The sequence below is a fragment of the Arachis stenosperma genome, chromosome 8 (genome assembly GCF_014773155.1).
Source record: "Arachis stenosperma cultivar V10309 chromosome 8, arast.V10309.gnm1.PFL2, whole genome shotgun sequence".
NCBI lineage: Eukaryota > Viridiplantae > Streptophyta > Magnoliopsida > Fabales > Fabaceae > Arachis > Arachis stenosperma.
Genome location: NC_080384.1, coordinates 21,261,805 through 21,289,235, shown reverse-complemented (window position 1 = coordinate 21,289,235; position 27,431 = coordinate 21,261,805). Strand labels below are relative to the sequence as shown.

General features: G+C 33.5%; 4 protein-coding genes across 5 annotated transcripts; 2 read left to right on the top strand and 2 right to left on the bottom strand.

Annotated features, from left to right (window-relative positions):
* Positions 1–1,613: 1,613 nt before the first annotated feature.
* Positions 1,614–2,498, bottom strand: LOC130945575 (uncharacterized). Its single transcript, XM_057874284.1, has one exon. It carries the CDS (start codon positions 2,496–2,498, stop codon positions 1,614–1,616), a length of 885 nt encoding a protein of 294 aa, XP_057730267.1.
* A 127-nt stretch (positions 2,499–2,625) lies between these two features.
* LOC130945574 (heptahelical transmembrane protein 4-like) lies at positions 2,626–5,153 on the top strand. Its single transcript, XM_057874283.1, has 4 exons — positions 2,626–2,641; positions 3,330–3,588; positions 3,915–4,227; positions 4,518–5,153. The coding sequence occupies exons 1-4, from the start codon at positions 2,626–2,628 to the stop codon at positions 5,151–5,153; spliced, it is 1,224 nt and encodes a 407-aa protein (XP_057730266.1).
* A 1,003-nt stretch (positions 5,154–6,156) lies between these two features.
* Positions 6,157–21,936, top strand: LOC130943629 (calcium-transporting ATPase 3, endoplasmic reticulum-type). Its single transcript, XM_057871592.1, has 34 exons — positions 6,157–6,459; positions 6,836–6,886; positions 7,027–7,060; positions 7,395–7,412; positions 7,554–7,690; positions 7,947–8,021; positions 8,301–8,346; positions 8,782–8,841; positions 8,943–9,023; positions 9,759–9,844; positions 10,301–10,402; positions 11,217–11,270; positions 11,965–12,066; positions 12,324–12,382; positions 13,462–13,606; positions 14,146–14,253; positions 14,615–14,767; positions 14,875–14,979; positions 15,153–15,349; positions 16,092–16,203; positions 16,563–16,661; positions 16,748–16,893; positions 17,039–17,096; positions 17,428–17,520; positions 17,628–17,678; positions 17,804–17,935; positions 18,318–18,419; positions 18,553–18,607; positions 19,323–19,408; positions 20,048–20,196; positions 20,489–20,594; positions 20,714–20,767; positions 21,121–21,169; positions 21,473–21,936. The coding sequence occupies exons 1-34, from the start codon at positions 6,427–6,429 to the stop codon at positions 21,538–21,540; spliced, it is 3,006 nt and encodes a 1,001-aa protein (XP_057727575.1). The 5' UTR covers positions 6,157–6,426; the 3' UTR covers positions 21,541–21,936.
* On the bottom strand, positions 21,875–27,174 carry LOC130943630 (serine carboxypeptidase-like 1). Of its 2 annotated transcripts, none has more exons than XM_057871594.1 (14): positions 26,935–27,174; positions 26,674–26,828; positions 26,206–26,282; positions 25,824–25,946; positions 25,355–25,457; positions 25,216–25,253; positions 24,657–24,755; positions 24,461–24,547; positions 24,228–24,371; positions 22,909–22,980; positions 22,710–22,828; positions 22,505–22,618; positions 22,366–22,411; positions 21,875–22,267 (listed from the first exon to the last, which is right to left on the bottom strand). In XM_057871594.1, exons 1-14 carry the CDS (start codon positions 27,111–27,113, stop codon positions 22,184–22,186), a joined length of 1,440 nt encoding a protein of 479 aa, XP_057727577.1. In that variant the 5' UTR covers positions 27,114–27,174; the 3' UTR covers positions 21,875–22,183. The 2 variants fall into 2 exon arrangements, 1 of the variants encoding a protein (XP_057727577.1); XR_009071858.1 differs by having other exon boundaries at positions 22,191–22,267; positions 22,710–22,818.
* Between the last annotated feature and the right edge of the window lie 257 nt (positions 27,175–27,431).

Below are 27,431 nucleotides of genomic sequence, written 5' to 3'. Positions count from 1 at the left end.
AAAATTTAAAAAATAAAAATAAAATTTATTTTAAAATTAAAAACAAAGTTTAATTAAATTAAATATTAAAGAATTTCGGTATATTAGAATAAAATGTATAATTTATATTAGAACAAAAAGTATAATTTATATTTTATTGTTATATGTGTCATGTTCTTTTTTTCTTTTTTTGTAAATTTATGTATTAGGCATTCCACAAATTTTATGATGAGTAAAATCTTTAAGATTAAAATTTAAAAGAAAAATTATTTAAATGAAAGTAATGTGATTAAGTGTAATTTATTTAGATATAAATAAAAAATAATTGAATAATTATGTACAATAAAAAATTGATATTATTAAAAGATAAAATTAAAATTTATTTTTAAGAATAATATATCATTTTTGTCTTCAAAGTTTTTGTCCTATTTAACTTATTAACGTTTCAAAATCGTCTTAATTTTATCCTCACGTCAATTCTATTAATAAATTTCTAACAACAAGATAACATTGAGATAATTTTAAAATATTAAAAATTTAGATCAATTCTATTAATAAATTTCTAACAACAAAATAACATTGAAATAATTTTAAAACATTAATAAATTAAATAGGATGATTTAAACATTAACAATTTAAACGCTAAAGACATTTTTTAGGACTTACTCAAATATTAGAAACAAAAATAATATTTTACTTTTTAAAAAGTTATGTAAAAATATTTTAAAAATAAATATTATTAAAATTTCACTCTATTCTATTTTTATTTTTTGGCTAAAAAAACAAAAATTTTGTATTTTAAAACTAAAATTTTAATTCTAATAACTAACATTTTAATTCTAATATCTAACAACTACATACAATACTAAATAACAAAGACTACCTTAAATAACAAAGAAAAACCAAACAAAATGATAAATATTCCAAAACGTATTTGATTGAAATAATATGATTCATTATGTTATTCTTTTTCGATTTGTTAGTTCTTTTATCGTAATAATTAAACCCTAAATCAATCATGCATAAACTATATCTTTAACATACTAATCTAATCATCTTCTTAATCAGAGATGTAATCCAACATAATCATTTGAGCTTGGATATATACTAGTTACGTATTTAAGAGTAATATAGATAGGTCGATCATGTGTTGAGACCAACTATCCTGGATAAATTATTTCCTTTTATTATGTTACATGCAAAGCACTATAACAGACACATTTTCCGTAGAAAAAGTTTAGGGAGTAGCAGTTTTATTAAAATTTGATCAGTTGATCAGCATTTAACCAGTATAAATAAAATGAATAATTTTTTATTTTTGGATAAAATTTTACACTATTGAAATCATAAAAAATAAAATGAATAATTTTCTATTCTCGGATGAAATTTTACATTATTGAAATCACCAATAATAACTAATTAATAACTACCAATAATAACTAATTAATAACTACAAATCACAAAATTGGCTGGTCTTAGCACTCTTCTTTTCGGCAAGGGAGCATCGTGTCATGATATCTAACCATAAACGTAAACATTAAACTCAGAACGCTTATTTATATATTTGATCACTATTCACTAGCTAATACTATTACCTACATATATACATATTAATTTAATTTGATTTTGAAGTGCTACATGTTGATTGTGTGGAATCTCCAGCTGAAAAGATAGTCCCTGGATTGGCACGATAATCTGTTAACATCACAGAAAGAATTGACTTCAATCTTCTTCCCTTGATTGTTCCACCCGATCCTCACCCAGCATGAGAATCCGTTGGACGAAACAGGCACCTTTGATGAACCACAAAGATGAAGCGCCACGTCACCACAGATCCTACTGGTGCACGTGGCTCCTGTGACCACGGACTGGAGCCAAGAACAAACGGGCTGACCCACCATCTCCCTGTAGGCAGAGTTAGCCATCCTCACTCTGTTCTTGGAGTCTGTTATGACAGCTGGCAATGCCTCTGACTCAACCTCTTCCTCCACTTGCTCTGCTGTTTTCGTAACAAGAATTCCGTTTTCGCTAACCGATATGGACCCCACTTTTATGCATGATCCAACTGCTCGAACTGCCTGCGGCGCTATCACGCTACTCGCATTGACTACTCCTCCTTGCAACTGCTTCAAAAGATCCTTCTCTTCTGGAATGTTCTGCTTCTGTGCCACGTTGAAACCAATGGGAGGGGAAGGAGAAGGAGAATTAGAAGAACATGGAAGAAGTGAAAGTGTCACTAATCTTGGAGTGGGAGGAGGAGGAGGAGTGAGGTGGCATGTGGCGGCGGGACAAAATCCTAAGATGTGAGTTTTCTGTCTCTTGAAAGAAGGGAGTGGTCTTCCTCTCTTTCTTGTCCTGGTGGGGCGGGCCTGGAGCTGAGCCCAGAGGCTTCTGAGGTAAGAAGATTGCTTGATCTTTGGGGAAAGATCAGTTTCGGGCTTTGGTGCTATGGGCCTGTACCTTGACAAGATCTCAATTGTTTTCGCCGGATTTTGGCGAGGATTCAAGGTCTTAATCATGGTGGTGGTGGTGGTGGTGTGAATGCAGGGAGAGGACTATAAAGTTATAAAGGAGTGTGAACTGTGAAGTGTGGAATGTGACAGTTGTAACCGTACGATGTGTACGTGTTGGCGAGGCTCAACAACCATGACACGTGGAAACAGTGGGTCCATGCATGCTTACACATATAGAAAATAACAGATCCTATTCAGTTTTAATGGGTGATTATGAGTTTGGTAGTGCAACCTAAGGAATAGGTAATAGGTGTCACAATGATCGTTCTGCAATGCCATTATTTTAAATTGCTAATGCTGATCTTCTTCTGGTGTATGCATACTCATTCCCAGGCACCATCTTCTGGTGCCACCACCTTATCATCTCCAATAGACAAATTCCCCACGTTTCAGAATTCAGATCTATCTCAGGTACCAATGCATGTCTTAAGCTTGCTGTGTCTTCTAATTTATATAAACTTTGATTTGATATTCTATTCTGTTTATATTGAATCATGAATTCTTTACAAGAACCTGGGGCAACAAAGGCCTGTTTTCTAATTTTTCGAAATGTATATAAATAATAATGTAATTGACGCAACGTTAAAGGAGCAAAGTTAATCATTGTTATATATGAAGCTGAAAAAGGACCTGACACTTTAATTTGAATTGAATAATATAATTTCTTGGATCTTCATCACAAACTGATCTAAATGTGCATCCTTTTGTTAAGAGATATTAGTCTTATTTATCTTTGCTAATAATATTGCTTTTCCAAATCCTATTCTGATCTGGTTTCATGAAATTGGCATTTTGAATATGTATATGTTTTTGCATTTGTTTCGTACATTGTTGCAGAGATGATAGGTGGTGCATATGAAGGGTTGGTTTCTTCCCCTAAAATGATTTATGGAGAAGTAATAGAACCTTCAAAGGAAAAGAAGGGAGTGTTGGCACTTTGGAGAAGATTAAAATATCAGCTTGTAGAATACAATTCACTGCCAACTTACTTAAGGGACAATGAATACATCTTGGGTTATTATAGATCAGAGTGGCCATTGAAACAGATTTTCCTTAGCATTTTCGCTATTCATAATGAGACACTTAACGTTTGGACGTAAGTACTTTTTCCCCTCTAACTACAAATTCATTTTGCTATCAATGAACATGAAAGGTTCCGTGTCAATTTTGATATATTCAGGGTGTAAAATTTTATATGGTTCTGAAATTAATTACTTTTATTGATGTTGTAACATTGTAAAACTTTCTTACGTTGGCGTGCATAGAAGTTAAATTATGTTTTGATAATAAAAATGTCACTATACTATACTTGAGGTATCCCAACTTTAGGAATGTTAGTTCTGTAAGTGTCTAATCTTTGTGCATTTCTTTGCATAGCGTTATTATTAACTTATTACTAATGATGTCATTGTTTAATTTCAGGCATTTGATTGGATTCTTCCTTTTCCTGTTTCTAACCATTTACACTGCCATGAAAGCTCCAATGGTTGATTTAAATTCCATAAACTTGCATGAGATGATGGGAAAATCTGATTTGAACAAGATTCGTCTAGAGCTTTTGGATTGCTTGCCAAAATTACCTAATATGCCTGATCTCCTTAAACTCAAACATGAATTGAGTGCATCTCTCTATCCATTGGACTTCTTAGGATCAGGTTGGAATGCCATGCAAGTTCTCTCCAATTGTTTGCCTGAGCAGTATTCCTTTGTAAGTTCCTATTCCTATGACATTTTTGTTCAAGAATGTTTTAAAAGATCAAACTTATTATGAGGATGAAGTAATTAACTACACTAAGTTGGAAATTAGGCTTTGTTAGTTATTAAGTAATCATGCACAATTATTGATGTTAGTTAACAAGGGTAGAGACTCGCATGCAGCTGTCTCTCATGTTAACTCCATAGTCGAGAATAGTTAGATGAGTACCATCAAATGATTCATCTAACAATTTCAACTATTAAAAGACATCTACACGTGAGTTTTCAACTGTTTCTACTCGTTCTTGACAATTAGTTAAATTGTTGCAGAATGCAATGAAAGGCGACATGGTATCAATGGAACCGATAACAAGGTGGCCATTCTATGCATTCTTAGGAGGGGCAATGTTCTGCTTGCTAGCAAGCAGCACATGCCACCTTCTTTCTTGCCACTCACAGCGCCTTTCTTACATCATGCTGAGGATCGACTATGCCGGCATTGCAGCACTTATTGCAACCTCATTCTACCCTACAGTCTACTACTCATTCATGTGCAACCCATTCTTCTGCTACCTGTACCTGGGATTCATAACAGTAATGGGCATAGCCACCATTATTTTCTCTCTTCTCCCATTCTTCCAGAAATCGGAGTTCAGGAAGTACCGTGCCACCCTCTTCTTCTTGATGGGGTTTTCAGGGATAGCACCAATAATGCACAAGGTGATAATCCACAAGCATCAACCAGAGGCATTGCAAACGACAAGCTATGAGATATTAATGGGAGTTCTTTATGGTTTGGGAGCTCTAATATACGCAACAAGAATACCAGAAAGGTGGATGCCAGGGAAGTTTGACATTGCTGGCCACAGTCACCAAATATTCCATGTATTGGTTGTGGCAGGAGCTTACACACACTATCTTGATGGCTTAGTTTACCTCAGATGGAGAGATTCCCAAGGCTGTTAGCTAGGTTACTTTGGCAGTGAATCTTTTGTGTAGTTTTCTTTCTTTCTCTCTCTCTCTTGAATTAAAGAAGCATGTATCAATGCTAAACTTTGATACATAAGATATTGAGAAATTAAATCCTATCAAATCTTCAGTGTCATATCTCGGATTTATGAATATATAAAAGAAGGAAAATATTAGAACTTCCACACTTTTAGTATTATTGTTAGTTTAAAAATGAGACAAAAATTAAAAAAAATATTGATCATCTAAAATTTTCCAAAAAATAATATTATACACATCATTTTCTTTTTGTATACAGTGCCGAAACTTGAAAAGGACTCGAACAAACATACGGCACCTTGCCACCATACAGCTATGTATTCTCCATCACAATATAAACATCATTCTAGAAAACATTTTTTTTGGACGCAAATTTTTATTTTTTTAAAAAGAAAGAAAGAAAGAAAGAAAGAAGGGTGAGTAAACCTGTAATTCAGTCCTTATCTATTTTTTTAAAGACAAAGCGATAAAAAATATTTTGTTTCATTTTTTGTTAAAAAATTTATTAAATAGAAGTTTCGCAATATTAATTTTTGTTATTATTTAACCATTTGTTAACAGATGTCCCAAAATAATTTTGTTAAGGATCAAAATGTCCCATTTTTTGGTTACTGTCGCAGATCTAAACTCCGTTTAAGCTAATAAATTGCTGCATACACAATACGAAATTTGAATTCTGACATTTATTTAAGCAGACGAGTGAGATAAACTCAAATTTGTTAAAATGTCCTTTGTTTTTTCTATGGGAATCACCTTGTTCTTTGAGGAGATTTACAGGGATCGGATGGGGTCATTACTCATTTTTAAGGTTTTTGAAGCAAATCTCAACATTTTTGTTTTCTTGAGTGTAAAGAATTCCACTTTTTGGGCTTAGAAAATCCTCAAGTCCAATTAGGAGGCTCATCCAAATACAAATGGGCCCAATACGACGTTGCTTGAACGTAACGGCTGTGTTGCTCTGTCGAATTTGGAGATTCTGGAGTTTCAGGGAAACCATCAAACTAATTCAGCTTCAGCAATCACCGTAGTATATCAGCATCAACACAGAGAAAGAGTGCACACTGAAAGTGAAACGAAAACTACTATCTTTAATTAATTAATTAATTAATTAATTGTTAGAGGTATGAAATCCACATGCTCCATTTTTCTTTCTCTTTCTCTGTGAAGCCTTCTTCAAGTAAAGTGAAGTAACGGAAAGCCTTTCTCGATCCAAATTCTTCATCCTCTTTCCATGGAGGACGCATTTGCCAGATCTATTCCCGAGGTTATTTTCTATTCCACCTTCTAACAAAAAATCTCATTGCATTATTTACCAAATCTGGAAGCAAACAATTTTTTTTTATGATTGAATCTGGTAGCAAACATTTACGAAACAAATTGAATGCGAATTTTCCTTACTCGGAAGCTGAATTTAGATGCATGAATATCGATAGGGAGTAGCAATGTGATAGATGATGTTGATAAAGCTATTCTCAGCTACATTAGTATTTAGTGGCAAAGCTTCAAACATATGCATATATCTAGCATAACTCTGATTAGGTTGCACTTGGAGAAACTTAAGTTGTTTAACATTGCTTAGCAATCCCTCAATTTATAATCTTTATAAATCTTTGCGAGTTCTATCTTTTTTGGGTGGTTAGGTCCTTGATCACTTTGGAGTCGACCCAACTAAAGGTCTATCAGATACCCAGGTACTTCAATTTTCCTTTCTTTGCTATTTTTTCTTTTGTTTTTTTGTCTGATCAAGTTTAGGAGTGCCTGGATTTTCCTTTCCTTTTTCCCTTTTTCGTTTATACCCAATCAGAGTAAGGAAACAACTCTTGTTTTCCAGGTAGTTCAACATGGTCGATTGTATGGTATAAACGGTATGTCTTCTCTATGGCCATGCACCGATGAATTAATTTCTTTAGTAATTTTTTGCTTTACAGAAAAGAAATAAATATCAGAGAATTGTGGTTTTATCTTGAAACAAATTGGATGTTGGGTGCATTCTAAGCAAATGGTTGAGTTCTCATTGTGTTCATTGATGGCACATTACATAAAAAAATCATTATGGTAACCTGGCAAGAAGAAAATTTACATGTAGCATATAGTTAACCAGCTTCATGTTAGTAGTTGATATTTTACTAATGTAGTTGTATATTAACATTTATTTATCCTTCTCTTACTGCATGGTATCCTTTGGTAATCGGTATCCAGTGCTGCCTGAAGATAAAAGTAAGTATATGACATTGAGTTCTTGCTTTCCATTCTCACTCTAGTTCATTGTCATGTGTTGCTTTCACTATTTTGTTTAATGACATAAAATCAGTTGATTTCGGTTGTAACTAACTAACTTCTGTCAAATTTGGTATGTAGGAGCTCCTTTTTGGAAATTGGTTTTGAAGCAATTTGATGATTTGCTTGTGAAGATACTTATAGCAGCTGCAGTGATATCATTTATTCTGGCTTTAGTTAATGGAGAAACGGGCTTAATGGCATTTCTGGAGCCTTCTGTATGATATATTTGATCTTAGATGTTGTATTTGCTTTTTTCTGAACAATTTATTTAGTGAAGAATCATTGTTTTAAATGTTTCATGTTTTGAATTATAAACTATTTGGAAATGGAGGACTTGAGAAAGTTCCTTTTGTAGTAATTTTTCTGAGTTGGATAATGTACTAAATTTCCTATTGCTATATGATTGCTCTTACTTGAATCTGGTTTATCAAATAGGTGACATTTTCATGCATTAATTCATTACATGTTCAGGTTATTCTATTGATATTAGCTGCAAATGCAGCTGTGGGGGTGATTACGGAAACAAATGCTGAAAAAGCTCTCGAGGTAAATTTAAAGGACTAATAATGTAGACCTCCATATACAATCTTACTCATAATGATTTAGTTATGGCAATTTTAACAGGCTCTGGATGAAGCTTTCCTAAATTTGCGGCTAAAGCTTTCTTGTTTCTAATTTTTTGTTTGTTCCTAATTGAAACTTGTTATATGATGAAAATCATCTTATTTATTATGATTTTCGGGTTGGATTTTTTGTATGCTAGAGTGCTGGTTGTTTCAAGTTGCTTTCACTTTCATCTTTTCCTTTCTTTTTGTGTTATCTTAGGAGCTGCGTGCCTATCAAGCTGATGTGGCAACTGTTCTGCGAAATGGTAATAAGAATCATTTATTTATTTTATTTCTTCTTGGAGTACATCTTATTCTCTTTTCCTTTACTTTGCTCAAATAAATTTTCTTTATACAAATAAATAAGTAGAGAAAGTGATATTTCTACGTCTTCATTCATCCCAGCAATCTTGTTAGAATCAAACTTGGTAATTTTAATTAAGTTTATTATTGTTGCGTGCCTTTACATTTTTCTAAACTGATCTCCATATTTTCTATCGAAATAATGTTTCTCCATGTTCAGTGGAAGAAAGAGAGTAAAAAACAAAAACTTAAAATGCTAGTGAAGTGTAGTTCAAATTATTTATTTTTTGTAATATGTGATGATGACATTATTGGAATTTATTGAATTGGTCAAAGCTCATCTTCTTGAAGTTTAGATAGTACCAGCTTTGAAGCATGGGATAGTCTATTTCTTGCAGGTTGTTTTTCTATACTTCCAGCCACTGAACTTGTTCCTGGTGATATTGTGGAAGTTTCTGGTAAGCTGATTATGCAAATGAAATGCTTACAAACTAGCTGGTTTGTTTGCATAATCCTGTAGAGCTGAAAGCTGACACTGTTTTGGTTTGGAATTAAATAGTGGGGTGCAAAATTCCTGCTGATATGAGGATGATTGAGATGCTAAGTAGTCAAGTCCGTGTTGATCAAGCCATTCTTACAGGTATACCTGCTGTCGTATATTTTAATGTGAATGGAACTATTGAATGTTTCCTGCTACAAAAAGTTACAATTACTTCTTACATGTCTGAAAATTTTGAAAAATTATCATGTGCCAATATACCCATGGTTGACATTAGCAGGCATTTAGATAATGGTTTGGTAGTTACATATAACATAATCGATGCATTCTACTGATTCATTAGAGGAGGGCATGATAGGTGACATTTATTCTTAATATTGTGGGTAATATTGTTAGTTTATACTTGTTGGCAAATCGAGAATTTAGCTTGTCAGTTTGACAATTTGACTACTATTGTAATCCTATTGATGAATTCCACTTCTAACATAGTAATTTGATGAAACTTTGAGATTTAGCTTTGATCACAATAGAATGTACTCAATGTTGTATGATTATTTGTTCATATGAACATATGTTTGACAGAAGCAGTAGAGGATACCTCTACCTGTATTGTGCAATGAGCATTACATAATTAATTTAGTCAGGCTTATATAAAATATGTGATTCTCTGTCTCTCTCCTCCCTAATATGTATATATATGTCTTGCAAGTTCTTTTACATGCTTATATGTTAAGTTGTTATGATAGTGATACATTTATGTATCAGTTTATTGCACTCACATGCACCAGTTGTATCTATAATCAAGAGGCACCTTGCCAATATAATGAGTGATCAATTTCTTTTTTTTTTATTTTATTTTTTAAAAAATTATCACAGGTGAGAGCAGCTCGGTGGAGAAAGAGCTTAAAACAACCACAACAACAAATGCTGTATACCAAGACAAGACAAATATTTTGTTCTCGGTATGTAAGTTCAATCCTTTGTTGAACTATGTGGTTGATAAGTTTTAAGTTTGTTTCTAAAGAATAATTTTCTGAATTATATGTTCAGCCCTTTTTTTGGGTTTTTTTTCTTTTTTTTTTGGGGGGGGGGGGGGGGGGGGGGGCTTCCAACATGTTCAGTTCTATTTTATAAGTTTAATCATTCTGCTGACGTTAATTGTTAAACTATTTATTATATCAAATATATTTGTCAATGCGAATGAAAATTGTTTCAATAATTTTGCCACATAAATGTAATAGTAGCAACTTCATTGTTCCCATATTAGCGTAGCTACTTTTTTGTTTCAAAATATCCTGCTTTTGAATATTTAGTGGCCAAAAAGAAAGGCCACTATTTTTTGCAGTCTGAGATGCCTTATACCAGATGAGATTATTTCTTTTTATTAATTTTTCAACAAAAAAAAAAAAAAAATTCAGGGAACAGTTATGGTTGCTGGTAGGGCAAGAGCTGTTGTGGTGGGAGTTGGTCCTAACACTGCCATGGGCAACATTCGTGATTCAATGATGCACACAGAGGATGTAAGTATTGCAATTGCCATATAGATGGTTTTACTATATTTGCTTCATGCCATTTTTTCTTCTAAGACCTTCAGTTAATGGTTTTTTTCACCTTAATATGTAAACTAGCAGCTGTCTTTAGTGGTCATCAAGAGTAAAATGACCCTGTGTTGTATACATATCTATAATAAAAAAATTTCTCCCTCCTGCACATTTAAGTTAGGAATAAGTAGGTATTTCTATTGGTCCGTGGCATTATTTACCAATTTTTTTGAAATGGAAAATGGAAACTAGAACTGTCTAGCATAATGAAAAAGTGATTCATTTCATCATTTCTATCTTGTGTAACATTGTAATGCTGAAATACTTTGAGATAATATACATAACCTTCTTCTTGTTGGGATTTACTTCAGTGATAGTTGGTTCTAATGTTGTGTATGGAATTTAAAGGTAGAGATGTCTTGGGTGAGAGCCTGTACAAGTATAACATACTGCTATAAGTTTCCTTTTTTTTTTTAATTGTATTTTCGGGTGAGAAGTAGTTAGAGTGTAGATCTACGGAATGATAAAGTTGAATCTTTTAATTTTTCAGTTTAAATTTTATAACAAGTGTAAGAATTGACATGATTGGAGATCGTCATGCTGCAATTGGTCATCGGTGATATTAAAGCCAAAGACCTTGTTTAATGATAAAAGGTTTCTAATATGTATGCCATGCTTGTGCATGTGTATTGTGTACTTTCCCTGATACATCGAAAGGAAAGTTTAGTAAGGACTGTTAGACATATGTTAACAGTGTTTATCCATTGTTCTTTCTTTGTATGATTGGTTACAGGAGGCGACACCATTGAAAAAGAAGCTGGATGAGTTTGGTACCTTTTTGGCGAAGGTGATTGTTGATTGTCTTATTTTAGATTTTTTTGTCAAACATAAAATTTGTTCTATTAGGGCATGTTGCTGTTTTATAACAACTGTTCTGACAAGCTACTCAACCATCATTGCATTTATATGTTCCCTGCCTGGCAAATTTAGCTGATGCCGTTCTGTCAGACATCCAATTCTGCATTTGAAAAGTTTGAACTTGGGATTTGGGACTGAGTTTGAAGTGTCTTCAACAGCAACACTTTGCTTTATTGAGATACATGTGGCTTTTAATGAGAAAGCTCATTTGAAGCCAGGCAAATAATTATTAATTATTAAATGTGTTTTACAAAAAAGTGTTAAGTTACATCTCCATATCATAGTATCATATTATACGTCATTATCCTATATTACAATATCAAACAGTATCTTGTATGATCCTAGGATTCAGATTTAGATTGGTTTATTTTATTATTATCTTTATTGTTTTGTTTTCAATAAATTATTATTGAAACCTCTTGAAATGAACTCGTGGTTTATGACGAAACTTGTATTACAAACCTAGATGTTTCAACTAAAAATTATACCACGGATAATCAAATATATGAGTAATATTCATGTGACAAATATTTTTATTGCTTAACTGTTAATTGTAAAGGCGGGCCACTTTTCTCATTTATTTTTAAATTGTGATGGTGCTATTTCAATGTTTATGTTATCAGGTTATTGCAGGGATTTGCGTATTGGTGTGGATTGTAAATATTGGTCATTTTCGTGACCCTGCTCATGGTGGTTTCTTGCGTGGTGCTATTCATTATTTTAAGGTTTGTAATCAATGAGGACTCCACTTTTTTTTACTTATCTTTTTGGAGTTTCATTAGCTATACTGTTCTGTCTCAAGATTTATATACTCTTGTTTTCTGATATTCAAGTTTTGCAGTCAATCATACTGGAGTCTTATTTTTCATGTACCATTTAATGTATTCTTCTATGCTTAATTCAACTTTTGGTCTTGTGTATAAATAACCATATTGTCTTGTTAGCATGAAAGTCTTTTAACTTCTAATCACATTCCTGCTAGATTGCAGTTGCCCTGGCGGTTGCAGCGATCCCTGAAGGGCTCCCAGCTGTTGTTACAACGTGAGTCTAGGTCTTTTCTTTATTATTTCTATTAGCAATGCTATCTTTCAGATGTTTTAATTTTGATTTCTATAGACATTTTTCATGGGATTTCTTATTAAATTTAGTAGGAGAATGCTTAATTGTTATTGTTTGTGTTGAATCTAAAAATTTGTGAAGTAAATGAAGCATACTATGATGTTTAATTGACAAAGTTAAATTAATGTATTTTTTTGCATAGTATTCATTAGTAATTAATTTGTAAAAGAAATCTCAAATTTGCAATGAAGAAACAATAAGGCAACATATTATTAAGATTCCTCGTATCAAGTACTGTCGTTGAGGTATTATTTTATTTTTGTGAGCTGAAGGTGGAGTTTGTATTCAATTCAAATTTCAACCATCATCACGGTCTTTTGATTCTTTTTGGTGAAAGAGGAAACATTATTGACAAAGAGAGAAGGATGTGCAAAAGAAATGGATACAAAAAAATTAGGATTTATAAAAGAACAGCAGTAGTGCAAAGCTTTTCAATCTCTCTGCAACTCTGAGAAAGATACTCTAAAAGATCAGGCAGCTTGCACCATGTAGTTTGAGTCATTTAACAACCACAGTTGTTTGAAACAACTCTTTATTATTGTAAAATGTCAAAGTTAGAAGGGAACTTCTCTAAGTACTTATGGCTCTTGATAGGTTTTTGTGAATTTAATTTATCTTGATAACCTATAACCTCTTAATTTTTTTCCTGATATTATTGAACCCCACTTGATTTTGTTTCAGTCTATATATTGGGCTAGTCTAAGTGCTATTACTAATTTTTGCATTAGTATATTTTCGTTTTATTTTCTTTGTATTAAGTGTTGTCAGCAAACAGAGACAAAACTAGCATGAGTATGGGCAATAACAGAAAAAAGAAAAAGAAAAGGAAAAGGCTGTTGTGTCATAGAATTCTCCTTATATATTTGCACTAGTGGAATTACTTGGTAACTGTAGGGCTATCCTTAATCTGAGATGCTATGCTTCAGATATTTTTCAATTAGAAACTAATCTGATCTAGGTTGTCCTCCCTCTTTCTTGTACTGATTACTTTTTTATAATAGGTGTTTGGCTCTTGGAACAAAGCGTATGGCTAGGTTGAATGCCATCGTTCGGTCTTTGCCTTCTGTTGAAACCTTGGGTTGCACCACTGTAATTTGCAGCGACAAAACTGGAACACTAACTACTAATATGATGTCAGTTGCAAAAGTGAGTGTTATTTGTCATTGATCAATGAGCATTATATTCATCTATTTGTTTTATGTGGATTTTTTAATTGCCATGAGTGCCATATGCCAGAGAACTTTACCGTTGTCACAGGATCTTGTATTGACTTATTGATGGTTTCGCTGCTTTATTATTTTGTTTTACATTTGTATAGAGGTCCTCTTATCCTCCATCTTGTATAATCCTTCTCTTCATCTTAATAAAATTCTTCTTTTCATCAATAAAATAAAATCTCACTGTCCATGATGTTTTTTTCAATTAAGAATGTTAAATACATGGCTTCTTCCTGAAATTAATAGAGCCCTCTATTATCATTTCAAAACTAAAATCTCTTTCTACATGTTAAAGGTATGAATGTTGTGTTACTTGACTCCTCCCTTATTTCGACTGACTGTGTCATACCCTCCATGCTTTTGTAGTACTTTCAACGTTTCTAAATAATATTTTTATTTTTCCATTTTCAATATTTTTACTGTTTTCTTTAAATTGGTTTCCTCCTCTATATGCTTTTATATTCACAGGTATGCGTTGTTGAATCTGCACAACGTAGTCCTGCTGCTACTGAATACAGTGTCAGTGGGACAACATATGCACCTGAAGGCATAATTTTTGACAATACAGGGATGCAGGTACTATTTTTCTTTATTTGTCATGCTTTTGTGTTAATGGGCAGGCAAAATTTTCAACACATTTGAAAGCTAATTAATTGACTTATACAAGGAGAGGAATGGGTCTGCTCCTCTTAAGTTGGGGAGGTTAATTTCCTTCCCTAAACAGTATTCGTCAAGGATACAGAATGCCAAATATGCTGTAGTTTTTTCGGCTTTTTGATGGGAATCATCCAATGCTGCATGATATTTGAATCTTTGGGTGACTAAGAAATTGAGCGCTTTCATGAATACGGATGTTTATATTCAAAACAGAAACTTATAATGGTTGGTGATCCAGCTTTTTTTATTGTTCAAATAATAGCATCTGATTGTTTTGCAGATTGACTTTCCAGCTCAATTGCCGTGTCTTCTTCACATAGCAATGTGTTCTGCTCTTTGCAATGAATCAACCCTGCAGTATAATCCTGATAAGGGGAAGTATGAAAAAATTGGTGAGTCAACTGAAGTGGCACTACGTGTCTTTGCAGAAAAGGTTTGTATTTGTGATTTGTACGTTTCTTTGTCTCTCCTATTTATGTTAATCTTGTGTGTGAAGCTCCCTGTTTTGGACTCAAAGTATGCTTCTTTGCTCATCTTTAGGTTGGTCTTCCTGGTTTTAATTCTATGCCATCAGCCTTGAACATGTTGAGTAACCATGAACGTGCTTCTTATTGTAACCATTATTGGGAGGAACAATTTAGAAAGGTATGATTCAGCAAGTTTGTCACTTTTTTTTACATTTTTCTTAATCCTTTGACATATGGTCGAAACTGTGAATATCAAATAATTGCATATTTTTACTAATTGATTTTCTTTACTTTTGGGGGTATATTGCTGTGGATATTTAGTTTCATCATTTGGACTCTGATACTTTGCAGATGGATGTGCTGGAATTTTCTCGAGATCGGAAAATGATGAGTGTCCTTTGCAGCAGAAACCAATTGAATGTTTTGTTCTCTAAAGGTGCTCCAGAAAGCATAGTTGCTAGATGTACAACAATTCTGTGTAATGACGATGGCTCAATTGTGCCACTTACTGCTGATATTCGAGCAGAGCTGGCTTCAAGGTTCCATAGGTTGGTTTCTTTATTATAAATTAGCATGTGTATATGCTCTAATTTTTTCTTATCTAGATTATTTTCTTCTCTTTTGTCCTTCATTCAGAATAGATAACACATGGAGAAAAACAGGAAAATGAAACTGAAATTTTCAAGAGCTTAGTTCTTATCAGTATTAGCACTTTAGCAGTGGAAAGGGGACAGTCGAGTGAACTATATGCTTCATATCTGATGGATACTTGTTAGGCATTGAAAAAGAATATCCATGATGATTTGTCATAGTGATCCATCCTCCAACAGTTAACTGACCTTTAACTACAGTATTTTAAGTGAAAAAAACCCTGCCACTTGAAGTGATAAGATGACATTGCCGTTCATAATAGGAGAATCATTGCCTCCTTTTCTGGGGATGATGTAAAGATTAGTTTAGCTTCCGTGAAAAAAGATTCAGGTTCAATTACTACTCTTGTAATTATTCCTACCAGCATTGAGTAGAAAATTAGATTACATCAATATGAGAGATTGAAGAATTAACGTCCAAAAGAAAGAATCTTTTTGTGGTTTAAAGCTTTTAGATAATTGAGGAAAGTGCATTCAGAAAAGCAGAGGAAATGGAGCATAATGTATCTTAACTTTGCATACACTTCCTTTTCCATTTAGATGATTCAGAGAATGTTCCTAGTTGTGAACTTTTTTTGGTCTTGTACACTTCTGTGAACTTCCTTTTATTTCACATTGTGAACATGATTTTGTTGGCCAGTTTTGCAGGAAAAGAAACATTGAGGTGCCTAGCTTTGGCTTTGAAATGGATGCCCTCAGGTCAACAGATGTTGTCCTTTGATGATGAGAGAGATCTTACATTTATTGGGTTGGTATGCTTTCTTTTCAATGGCAAGTACAAAAGTTCAAATATTGAATTCAAGTCAAACAAATCTAGCCTTTGTTCTTAACATATACTTTTGCTTTGAATGGTTATATTCATATACTGAGACATCAAATGGGTTATATGCTTTTGAGTCTGTTTATTTTAAATTTTATGTCTTAACATATCTGATTAGTGAACACGAGTGAATGAATCAGAGGGTCCAAAATGACCTCTTTTATATTTTGCCTTTTTCTTAATATTTCGATTTTCTTACTGTTATTTCTGCTACTAATCTTTTGTCAACTTTTTCCACCTTTTTTTTTCTTCTTTTGGTTTTGTTTTGTTCGGCTCTTCTCCCCATTGTAGGTTGGGATGCTGGATCCACCAAGAGATGAAGTTAGAAATGCCATGCTTTCATGTATGACTGCTGGCATACGTGTTATAGTTGTCACTGGAGATAACAAGGTTTCTGGAGTTCTGTAAACTTCCATTTTTTTTTGCTTTAACATTCCAGATGTCTTCCTATCTAAAATTACTTAATGCTGAATCAGTCCACCGCTGAGTCCCTTTGCCGCAAGATAGGCGCTTTTGACCATATGATAGAATTTTCCGAGCGATCTTATACTGCTTCTGAGTTTGAAGAACTTCCACCACTGCAACAAACTCTAGCATTGCAACGTATGGCACTTTTTACCAGGTATGCCGGATTATGTGTATACTTTAAAATTTGATTTCATTAGAAAGATATGGCATTACATGAAGAGAAGTTCTTTAATCTCTGTTCAACATTTTTCGCGTGAAAAACTCAATAGTTATAAGTTGAATGTCTTTGTTTCATGTAGAGTTGAGCCTTCTCATAAAAGGATGCTGGTTGAAGCTTTGCAAAATCAGAATGAAGTGGTACAAAAATGCTTCCATTATCAAAATGTTAAACTGCAATTGCTTTGTACAAAAGGTTTTTCTTTAGGGTTGGTGCTATTTTACATCCATAGATATCTTCTATTCTAATTTTCTTGTCATATTTATGTAGCATTATGTTCTCATCTAAAGATAGTATGGTGCATTACACTTTTTCTTGTTGCTTGATATGAGGACTAAGTGCTTATCATTCTTTGACAGTTTCACTCCAGATGTTAATACTTTGTTGTATCCTTGTAATCATGGGAATAATCAGTTTTATAATATTTTAAACTTTTTCTTCCAATTTCTTGAAATTCACAATATATTTTAGGTTGCAATGACGGGTGATGGAGTCAACGATGCACCTGCACTGAAAAAGGCAGATATAGGAATTGCTATGGGTTCTGGAACAGCTGTTGCCAAGGTGTTATCTACTGTCATTACACTCTTTTGTACTCTATAACCCTCAGTAGGTTTGTTTTTTCTTCCCCCAATAATCCTCGGCTATGGGATTGTGTTGTTTTATTACAGAGTGCATCAGACATGGTGCTCGCTGATGACAACTTTGCTTCGATTGTTGCGGTAAGCTAGCTTATATCAATTCCCTAAAGTCAAGTATCCTATCTGTCTCTTTATTTTCCTTCATACCTTTTCAATTAGAAAGCAAATTCCCTATGCAACTTTTTAACCTGATTGTTTTGAAGCAGGCTGTAGCAGAGGGTAGAGCTATATACAACAATACAAAACAGTTTATTAGATACATGATATCATCCAATATTGGTGAAGTAGTCTGTATATTTGTCGCTGCTGTGCTTGGGATACCTGATACTCTCGCTCCTGTGAGTTTACAATGCTTGTCTTTGTGTTATCTTATTAGGCCAGTTGTTTTCCAGAAGTCTTAAGGATAGAAAATTAAAAGGAGTTCTATCATATATTTTCCATATGATATCATATTACTGATTTTTTCTTTGATGCATATTGATACATGCTTCAATCCTGTGTAAATCCTTAATTTATGTTTCAATGATTCTTGCCGTGGGCCCTGGCTTGTAGATGTAATTGGTAATAGTGTTTATCTCATACAGTGTGTCTTGTCGTTTGGTTAAAGTTGATTGCAGTAGATATTTTCATTGTTTCAATGAGAAATATATCATTAATATTTGTTTCTATTTTTTCGTTGAATTAATGTATCTTTTTCTTGTTTGCCTCAACTTTTACCAGGTCCAGCTGCTTTGGGTCAATTTGGTTACTGATGGACTGCCTGCAACTGCTATTGGCTTCAATAAGCAAGACTCTGATGTGATGAAGGCTAAGCCTCGAAAGGTACTCTGGCAATACTTAGTTGTGAGGCTTGTATTCGATTCGACAATTCAATAATCAAGATTCTAAATACTTGGGTATCACAATGTCTTATAATGATGGCAAGTTTTTATTTATTTTGAACTTATAATCCTAGGTGAATGAAGCAGTTGTGACAGGTTGGCTCTTCTTCCGTTATCTAGTAATTGGAGGTAAACACTTACTCTTTACCATGAGTTGTTCATTATAGACATCTTTGGTCAGTTCCTTTGTCCAATAACTTTTCTTCTTTATTAATGAAAGAAACACTTTTTAAGTTTTTGTATAGTAAATGTAACCTGGTTTATGTGTGTCTGTTTCTTTTTCTTCTCATGGGGCTTTGTGCATGCTGAGTGGTGTTTTCTTTTTTTTTTTTTTTTTGGAGGTGGAGGGGGGGGGGGGGGGGGGGAATAAAAGAAGAATATTATTAATAGAAACATGATACAAGGTGGGAGAAAAAAGACATCCACTTTATGAGAACAAAATAAAACAAAACAACAATGGTTTGACTTAATCAAATTAAAATATTTTGCAAGTGTAATAGTGTATTCAGTCAATGGAAGATGTGTGTAAGATTTTTTCATTTTTCGTGGTTTGGGTAATTATATATATAAGTTCATTTGTTGCAACTCACAAATCATAACATGTTAATGGTTCATGCTACACAAAAAGTGTGTATATTACATAACTTGATTTAGGTAACAGAAATTACTCTAGTTGAAAATTGTAAGCAGCAATTATGTTTCCAAATTTACATGTTAGTGAAAAAGTTGTTTTGATCATGCTTTATAAATGAATCATAACTAGCCATTTTATGCTTTAATGTTGTTCATCTCGCATAATTTGTTTTGGTAGTTGTATCCTTTTAACCTTGCATGCTTGATGCAGCTTATGTTGGCCTTGCAACCGTTGCTGGTTTTATTTGGTGGTTTGTTTATGCTGATAGTGGCCCCAAACTACCATATGTTGAACTGGTAAGATATTATTTATCCTCATTTATTGCGAGTGATTTGGAGACAATGACTGAGATGCAAAGAATGTACGGTATCCAATTGAGTCCTGAGTATTCTCCCTATTAATGATATAGTGAAGATTCAGAGCAACAATAAGAAGCAAGAGTTTTCAAGTTACGACATTATATCCCTTGAAGGCGAGAGGATGGAAATTTTCTACTAGTTATTGTTTTTAACAAAAAAGAAACTTTAGGGACGTAAACAAGATATATTTTAGGGACATAATATATAGTGTAACTATATAATAAAACTGATTTGTTTCTTTAATCAAGATTCACTAAAAATTAGAAAAAGGTCTTGAAACCGCTGTATGACCAAGGAGAAGTCATTAACATACGTAATGGAATGGAGTTGAAAATCACTGTTGACCGCCTACTAAAATGTTTATTATGAAAGCACATTATACATTGTGAACTTACAATGAATTACATAGTTAAATTCTACTGCTTCAGGCCTGGGCAACATATTTTTGTTCATGTAGATGCGATAATCTTTAGCAATATATATTAGGTTTGCTTTTTCTGGTAATAATTTCTTCCAATTTTCTATAAATAAATTTAATTAAGGTATTTTATAGTTTCACTTGTTTTCTTCTTACAGATGAATTTTGACACTTGCCCAACAAGGGAGACAACTTATCCATGCAGTATATTTGATGATCGACATCCATCTACTGTATCAATGACTGTGCTTGTCGTTGTTGAGATGTTCAATGCTTTAAACAACCTTGGTGAAAATCAATCTCTTTTGTGAGTAATATTTTGATCTATTTTAATTTGACTTCGTCTTGGGGTGTTGTTCTCTGCAGAATATATTAATGTCACTAACTAGTAGGGTGCATGATTGCATATATGAAATCATCATGATGATATCGGTTAAAAGATAACTTTGGCATGCAAAACAAAACCTTTCGTGGGAACCAGGGGATGTTTTGCATGTGGAGCACAGTGGGCCTTGCATGAGCTGTAGTTCAGCTTTAATTAGGAACTGAGAATAAACTTCTGTTATATTTGTAGTGTAACAATATTAATTCTGTTTCAGGGTCGTTCCTCCCTGGAGTAACATGTGGCTTGTTGCTTCTATAATCATAACTATGCTTCTTCACATACTAATTTTATATGTTCACCCGCTGTCAGTTCTTTTCTCTGTGAGTATTTTTCATAATGGTGTACCACGACTTTTCTTGGAGTGACAACTCTGCTTAATTGTCCTGTTTATAAGCAATCTGAATTATTAATTTATTATTATTAACAACTGTTTTGGCAGGTAACACCATTATCCTGGGATGACTGGATGGTTGTCTTTTATCTATCAATACCTGTATGTAGTGTTTTTTTGTCTTTGTCAATAGTATTTTTGTTAACCTTTATGCACCTGTTGTTGATATCTAAGTAGATCAGTTTCCTCAGATGAACTATAATAGAGTAGGTGTAATATATGTCCTGAATTTTGGAACAATGGGCTTTAAATTGAAAACTTGTTATAACTAGTGATTAAATTCACTTTTAAAAAAAAAAAAGAAAAAAAATGTTCAATATATAAGTTATGAAAATGTATGTTATTGTATACAATTCATGGGATCTTCCTTAGGCTCTGTTTTGCCTAGATTGAGAGTCCTGCTACTCTTCAACGGTTTAATCTTCTTTCTTTTCTTTTCCTTTTTCATTTTCCAGGTTATAATTATTGATGAAGTATTAAAGTTCTTCTCCAGAAATCCCATTGGTAATCTTCATTCCATCATCTTAAATTTTCAGCTAAATCTATGTTGCTAAGATTCTGTGTGGGAGTAGCTTTTGCTTAAGGTGGAAAATTGTAGGATTAGTAGTCTCATTTTCATTTGAAATCTTGGAAACAAATTCAGTGGGTAAACTTTGGTGTTATCTTGGGAAAAGTTTGAGTGGGAAGTAGGTACATTTTGAAAGTGTTTTATCATGGGATACATTTCGCTTGAATCAAGTGATATGATAACACATCTATATGGACTATTTTCCATTTTGCTGATTTGTTGATTATTCCAATGTTTAGGTTTGAGGTTCAGATTGTGGTTTAGGAGGTCCGACCTACTTCCAAAAAGAGAAGTGCGTGATAAGTAAGATGATGTGCTGTACTATTCGATCAAATCCTTCACTTGTAACGAATCAGACATCCACACAGTGGTATCCTTGGTTGAATTCAAATCATCAATCTCCATATGCAATGGCAGTCAAGGAGTTTAGGCAAGGTACCTCGATAGATATGCTGTACAATATTTGATTTCTCTGTAATATTTATATTATTATGAAAATTCCAAATGTAGTTGGATATAGGCCGCCGTTACTCGAATTTTTTTTTTTCGACTGTATTTAATCAATTTTGCTAGCATAATTACCTGCCGGGCCTTGTTGAGTGCAGTGCAGCCAAAGACAGAAAATCAGATAACAAAACTCGTGTTTAATCACTTGTTCCATTGCATCTGCTAATTCTAATTACAGAAACGCTTAAACACTTAATACATAGTTATGTGTCAATTATATGGGAACCAAAGACAAAAGCCAGAGAACAACCAGCACAAATTGTTTTCATTCATGTTCAATCACTTGTCCCACTCCCATTGTATATGCTAATTTATTTACAAAAAGCACTTAATCATTCCAAGTTAAAAATTATTTTATTTTAGATTGTCTCTAAAACTCACTGTACAAAGTGATTATTCTTCATAGCATAGGTACACCACCACCTTGGCTCTGCTGGGTATTGCTATAATGGCCTTTTAGATATCCACCTAATGAACATGCCTAAACATTCTTCAGGTTTGTACTCAGTAGCTGTATGTCCTCCACCCTGGTTAAAAATATTTCTCCAAAACGACAGTTAAATTGAAGTTAATTGGATAAACATTGCATGAGGCAATTTATTGCAGGAATTAAAAAGGGTCTTACTTTCACAGTTGCAAACGTCATCCGATTTGAATAAGTCCTAGTATATCTATCAAATTATGAGATTGATTTAGCTTCTGAGATAGTTCTGCAAATACAATAATGGTATAACAAGTTTGGAGTTTGAGCACATATCACTTACCCTGCAACTTGACCATTGACGTACCATTGCCTCCACTCATCCACGATGGTGTAGTTTAAAGATCGAATCCACGCTTGGGTCGCCAAGAATGGAACTATCATGTCATGATCCCCACTATTATTAAAAAAAAATGGAATACATTACAATTTAATTATACATATCCAATGCTAAATGGAACCAAAAGTAAGTAACTAATGATATCGACCTGTATATTAATGAACGGTAGCCTTTACTGCTTAGATTTTCATGATATTGGACGCTGTTTCGAATATCATGCTTGTAAAGTATGTCATAGTTACAGCGCTGCCAATTTCCTATACTACCCTGAAGCAAGAGTTAGCCATTCATGTTATATATATATACATCATTTAAAGTTACCGTCGTGTATAACGAATCAATTATACCTTTCGAACGTTTAGTGCCTTGCGAACATCTTCAAAATTGGCCCAATAGGTACATAGTAAATATGCATGACTCTGGGATGTGGAAAATAGTAAATATTAAAATGATACACTTTTAGCAACAAATTTAGGGTAATTAGTTACATGAAGTTGTTATCATATGAAGATGATATGCGAAAATCATTAGATAGTTTGACATATATAACTGAATTACAATCTAATGATCTTTAACTATCGAGTTAAGCCCCACTTTAGTCATTGAGATTAGCGAGTTACATTGATTTAGTCTCTAACTTATCAATTGTTACAATTTGGTCCCTTGGATTTAAAAAAATGCACTAATATAGTTCTTCGTGTATTTTCTATCACAATACCCTAACACCGTTAGTGATGTGGCTCAAACATTGCCACGCTGGACATATTAAAACGATGTTGTATGCGTTTTACACTAAAGAAAGCACTAAATGACGTTGTTTGAGGGTTTCAACATACTAAAATGTTACACGCCTCCCTTTTGATTACTTCGTCTTTTCCTTCTTCATTGAACTTCAAAAAAAAAAAATTATCCCATCCATGGGTGAAAAGAATTAAAGGTTGCTAGAGGAAAAAGTGTTTGTGGCCACCTTTTGGTTTTCACAAAGTATGTATCGACGTCTGTAGAGGTTGAGAAAGGATTTAAAACTTTTGTGTTTGCCCATAGAGGTTAAGTTATGGTTTTTTATATTGTAGTTCGGGCATCCAAAGAATGACTTATTAGGGTTCGATTCCATCGTTGACTAGCAGAGAACAGGGCGACATCTGCAGCCACACCACCCTGGTACTCTTGGTGCTCTGCTTTGACTTGGACCCTAGTAGTTGAATGAATAAAACTCTGGCTACCACCTGAAATCATGATCTCATACCAGCAACTTTGCACAACAAAGAAGAAGAACGACAAGAAGAAGATTGGATAGAACGTTCTCTGTTTTAGGTTATAAAAGAGAAAAAAGGAAAAGGACTAAGTCAGTGCTATTGGAATTTTTCTCTAGCTCAGCTGGCCGTTAATAATCTAACGTGGCAAGGCTTGAGTCACGTCACTAACGGTATTGAGTTCTGATACTGGAAAATACATGAGGGACTACATTGGTGCACTTTTTTAAACCTGTGAGACTAAATTGTAGCAATTGAGAAGTTAGGAACTAAATCAGTACATCTCACCCATTTCAGAGATCAAAGTGGGACTTAACACTTAACTATCATTATCATATGAAGACAATTTCACGAGAATAGTAATCTAAATTTAAACTCTTCCATTAATGAAAATTGAAGGTGTGAAAAGTTACCCGACAGCTTAAGGGTGGGACTGCAAGGATCGGAAACTTGTGGAGCTGATCAGTTAGAGTCAGAGATCTCCTCCTCCATGGGTTACGCAAGGCGAACTCGCAGTTAGGCTCCAAAATGTGGCATACATAAATTCCTGAAATAGTCTGAGGACACACGAGTTTTCTAACCTTTATAATTTACACTCAGATGTTTCATCAAAAGCAATTATAACAATACATGGCTGCTGGCTTACCTCCTTGTATGATTCCATGTCTCTTACACAAGCTTTGTTTCCGGGGTTTACATTAATGAACTCTCCTTTACAGTTCCTATTTAGTGACTTATTTTATTGTACCAAAATAATTCGGATATGTATGTTAGCATTTTAAAACAAAAATAAGAAATATTATTAATTACACCTATTGAGAATTGACTAGTAAATGATTTACCTCGTATAATTCATCAGAAATGAGTCCCATGCCATGATTGAATGCTACTGCATAATTATCTTCGGTAAATGTTGTAAAGGGATTCCCCAGCAGGTACCCCTGTACAAAATAACATTTCTATTCAATCTACTTGAAATTATAAGGAAATGAAAAAGTATATGGAACCAAGAGGTATTAGCAAAAAAGTAAACAACTTAACTAATTTATAATTATATTTAATTAATTTTATTTGTTTTTTAATTAAAATTCTGAATGATACGTTGGAGAATTAGAGACGGGGATCACGGAACTCTGCTTCAACAATCCCGATTCTTAGTATATAAAAAAATTTATAAAATATATAAAAGAACATCCATTTAGTATGAAAAATAAACATTTTGATACTTAGTAGAAGAAACATCCTAATGCCTAGTATAAACATCATCCATGTAGAGATTTTGAATTCACCTAAAGGCATCTAGCTAGTTTTTTGGTGATACCCTCTTGGTTTCCTAGCATTGTTGTAAGTTCATATAAAAAGACAGGTTGTTATTACCCATTTTTTTTTAAACGCACAAACCTGGAGATTTATATGTGGCTGGACGCCACCTTCATTTCCTGCGAGTAATAAAATTTGGAGAGAGATTGAACAGTCAGAAATTGGAGGGCATTAGGCCATTAGCTACCTATTATTTAAGCTTAGATCAGAGGAGTTTAACCATTTGAAATTTCTTCAACAATTGCTGGAATGGGAAGCCCAGACACTGAATCACCCGCAATGTACACTTCATTTGATTGAAATTCCGGATGATCAACTAGCCACTACACGTATTTAAGTTAAGATAATGCAAATGCAATGCTGTATTTGAAAAGATTGGAGTTCATCATAGAAACAACATGTATAGAATATCAATGAGAAAATACTCAGTTTGCGAAGTTACATTCGAGCCTCAATTTAGTCCTTAAAATTTTAATTACCTCAATTTAGTCCCTAAACATTTCAATTGACTCTGTGACGGGAACCACCGCGAGACTAACGTGATTAAAATTTAAAAAGTTTTTTGGACTAAGTTGAGGCAATTGAAATTTTAAAGACTAAATTAAGGCTTGAGTATAACTTCAGGGACCAAACTGAGTATTTTTTCGAAAATCAATGCAATGAAGATTAGGGTGACTATTAGAACGGACCTTCCTAATAAATTGATGAGCATCTTGAACTACTTTCCGGGTACTTTGGTGAACAGCACGTTCTGTTTTGGCATAAGAGAATCCAGCACCCACAGGTAAATCTACGAATATAACACTGCTTACCTAGCCACCAAACCATGCAAATATGATCAATTTTCTCAAAGCAAGACTAAACTTGTTTAATTTGACTTGGGCAAATTTAAGTTGAAACATTTATTTACTATAATACTTTTCTAATCGCGTGAAGATGTCTTTATTAAAGATTATAGTTAAGATGCTGGTACAGTTTAATCAAATATGTCAAACTATCTAATATTTTCTGTTGTTATCTTCACATGAAACATCTTCCTACTTCCTATTAAGTATTCACCTAATACTAAACCTTTGTCCATGACTGTGGCTTCAAAACCAGATTTGGCAAGCTCCCATTGTATTCCTCGTTTATAAATGATAAAGGACCTGTAACAACACACATATATAATATGCAAAAAATATGATTCAACCTATTATATAATACCTTTGAATGCGTTTGTTTCTGAAAACAAGACAAGACAAAATACTGAAAACAAGACATAAAGTACAGAGACATAAATTTAATTTTTTTTTATTTTTTTTATTTAAAAAATTTAAGATGAAAAATATAATAATAAAATAAAAAATCAGTTGTATCTCTTGTTAGTGTTTTCGTATCCTTTCTGTTATGAATACAAAATATATTAATTTAGTATTTTTAGATATATTGTCTCTGTTCATGTCTCCTCTATTAAACACGATTTTGTGTCTCTATGTCCCTGTCTCACTGTCCTGTTATGTAAACAAACGCAGCTTTTGGTGTTTGGTATGTACCTACCTACTTCAAAGACAAGGCCAGACAAAGCAGAGCAACCAGGGCCACCGGTAAGCCAAAGAAGGAGAGGGTCCTCTTTGGGGTTGTTCTCTGAGTGAATGAAATAGTAGAAGACTTCACCATCTTGCTCCTCTTCAGTTTCACCTACACCCACATACCTTATTGCCATAGCCATGCCATGCATATTTTCATAGTTTGAATTCAATGATTATTGAATAATAACCATAATATGACTTAGGAATTAATGAATTATATTATACCCACCCAGTTTCAAGAACAAAAGGAAGGGGTCCTTGGAATCCAGGAAGGGATTGCACTATGGAGTGAGATGTTGAAAGCTGAAAAGAGCAAATGATCTCTAACACAAGTGCAAAGACAATTAAAACTTGAGACAAGGAGCTTCTGCCGCCACTACCACAATTACGCAAACTAAGCTGTGCCATTTTGAGTTCCTATGCTAAATCTCCCGCACCACACTTCTCTATATCCATATTCCTTATCCATTCTAACTTTTAAGGAATGTGTCTTTTTCTTCTTGGACCAACTATTTTATGGAATGTTATACATGATGTTACTGACATGGTGAGATATGGTCATTTTTTTTTCTATGGTATCCTCCAATCCAGTTGGTTAAGGATTAATCCAATGCAGCACTAAGTTTCATTTAAGAATTTATAGCTAATTAATAAATTACTGATGGGATATAGTCATATGGTGAGAAATAGTCACCATTTTTTTCTAATGAGTCATGCCCATTTTCT

Bases quoted from the DNA above. Each gene is read 5' to 3' on its own strand.
- LOC130945575 (XM_057874284.1), bottom strand. From the start codon at position 2,498: ATGATTAAGACCTTGAATCCTCGCCAAAATCCGGCGAAAACAATTGAG.
- LOC130945574 (XM_057874283.1), top strand. The intron at 3,589-3,914 runs GTAAGTACTTTT...GTTTAATTTCAG, and splicing joins GAGACACTTAACGTTTGGAC to GCATTTGATTGGATTCTTCC. The intron at 4,228-4,517 runs GTTCAAGAATGT...AAATTGTTGCAG, and splicing joins CCTATTCCTATGACATTTTT to AATGCAATGAAAGGCGACAT.
- LOC130943629 (XM_057871592.1), top strand. From the start codon at position 6,427: ATGGAGGACGCATTTGCCAGATCTATTCCCGAG. The intron at 17,521-17,627 runs GTGTTATCTACT...GTTTTATTACAG, and splicing joins CTGGAACAGCTGTTGCCAAG to AGTGCATCAGACATGGTGCT. The intron at 18,608-19,322 runs GTAAACACTTAC...TGCTTGATGCAG, and splicing joins CCGTTATCTAGTAATTGGAG to CTTATGTTGGCCTTGCAACC.
- LOC130943630 (XM_057871594.1), bottom strand. From the start codon at position 27,113: ATGGCACAGCTTAGTTTGCGTAATTGTGGTAGTGGCGGCAGAAGCTCC. The intron at 25,947-26,205 runs GTTTAGTATTAG...TTTGGTGGCTAG, and splicing joins AGCCACAGTCATGGACAAAG to GTAAGCAGTGTTATATTCGT. The intron at 24,372-24,460 runs GTAAGCCAGCAG...GTGTGTCCTCAG, and splicing joins ACATGGAATCATACAAGGAG to ACTATTTCAGGAATTTATGT.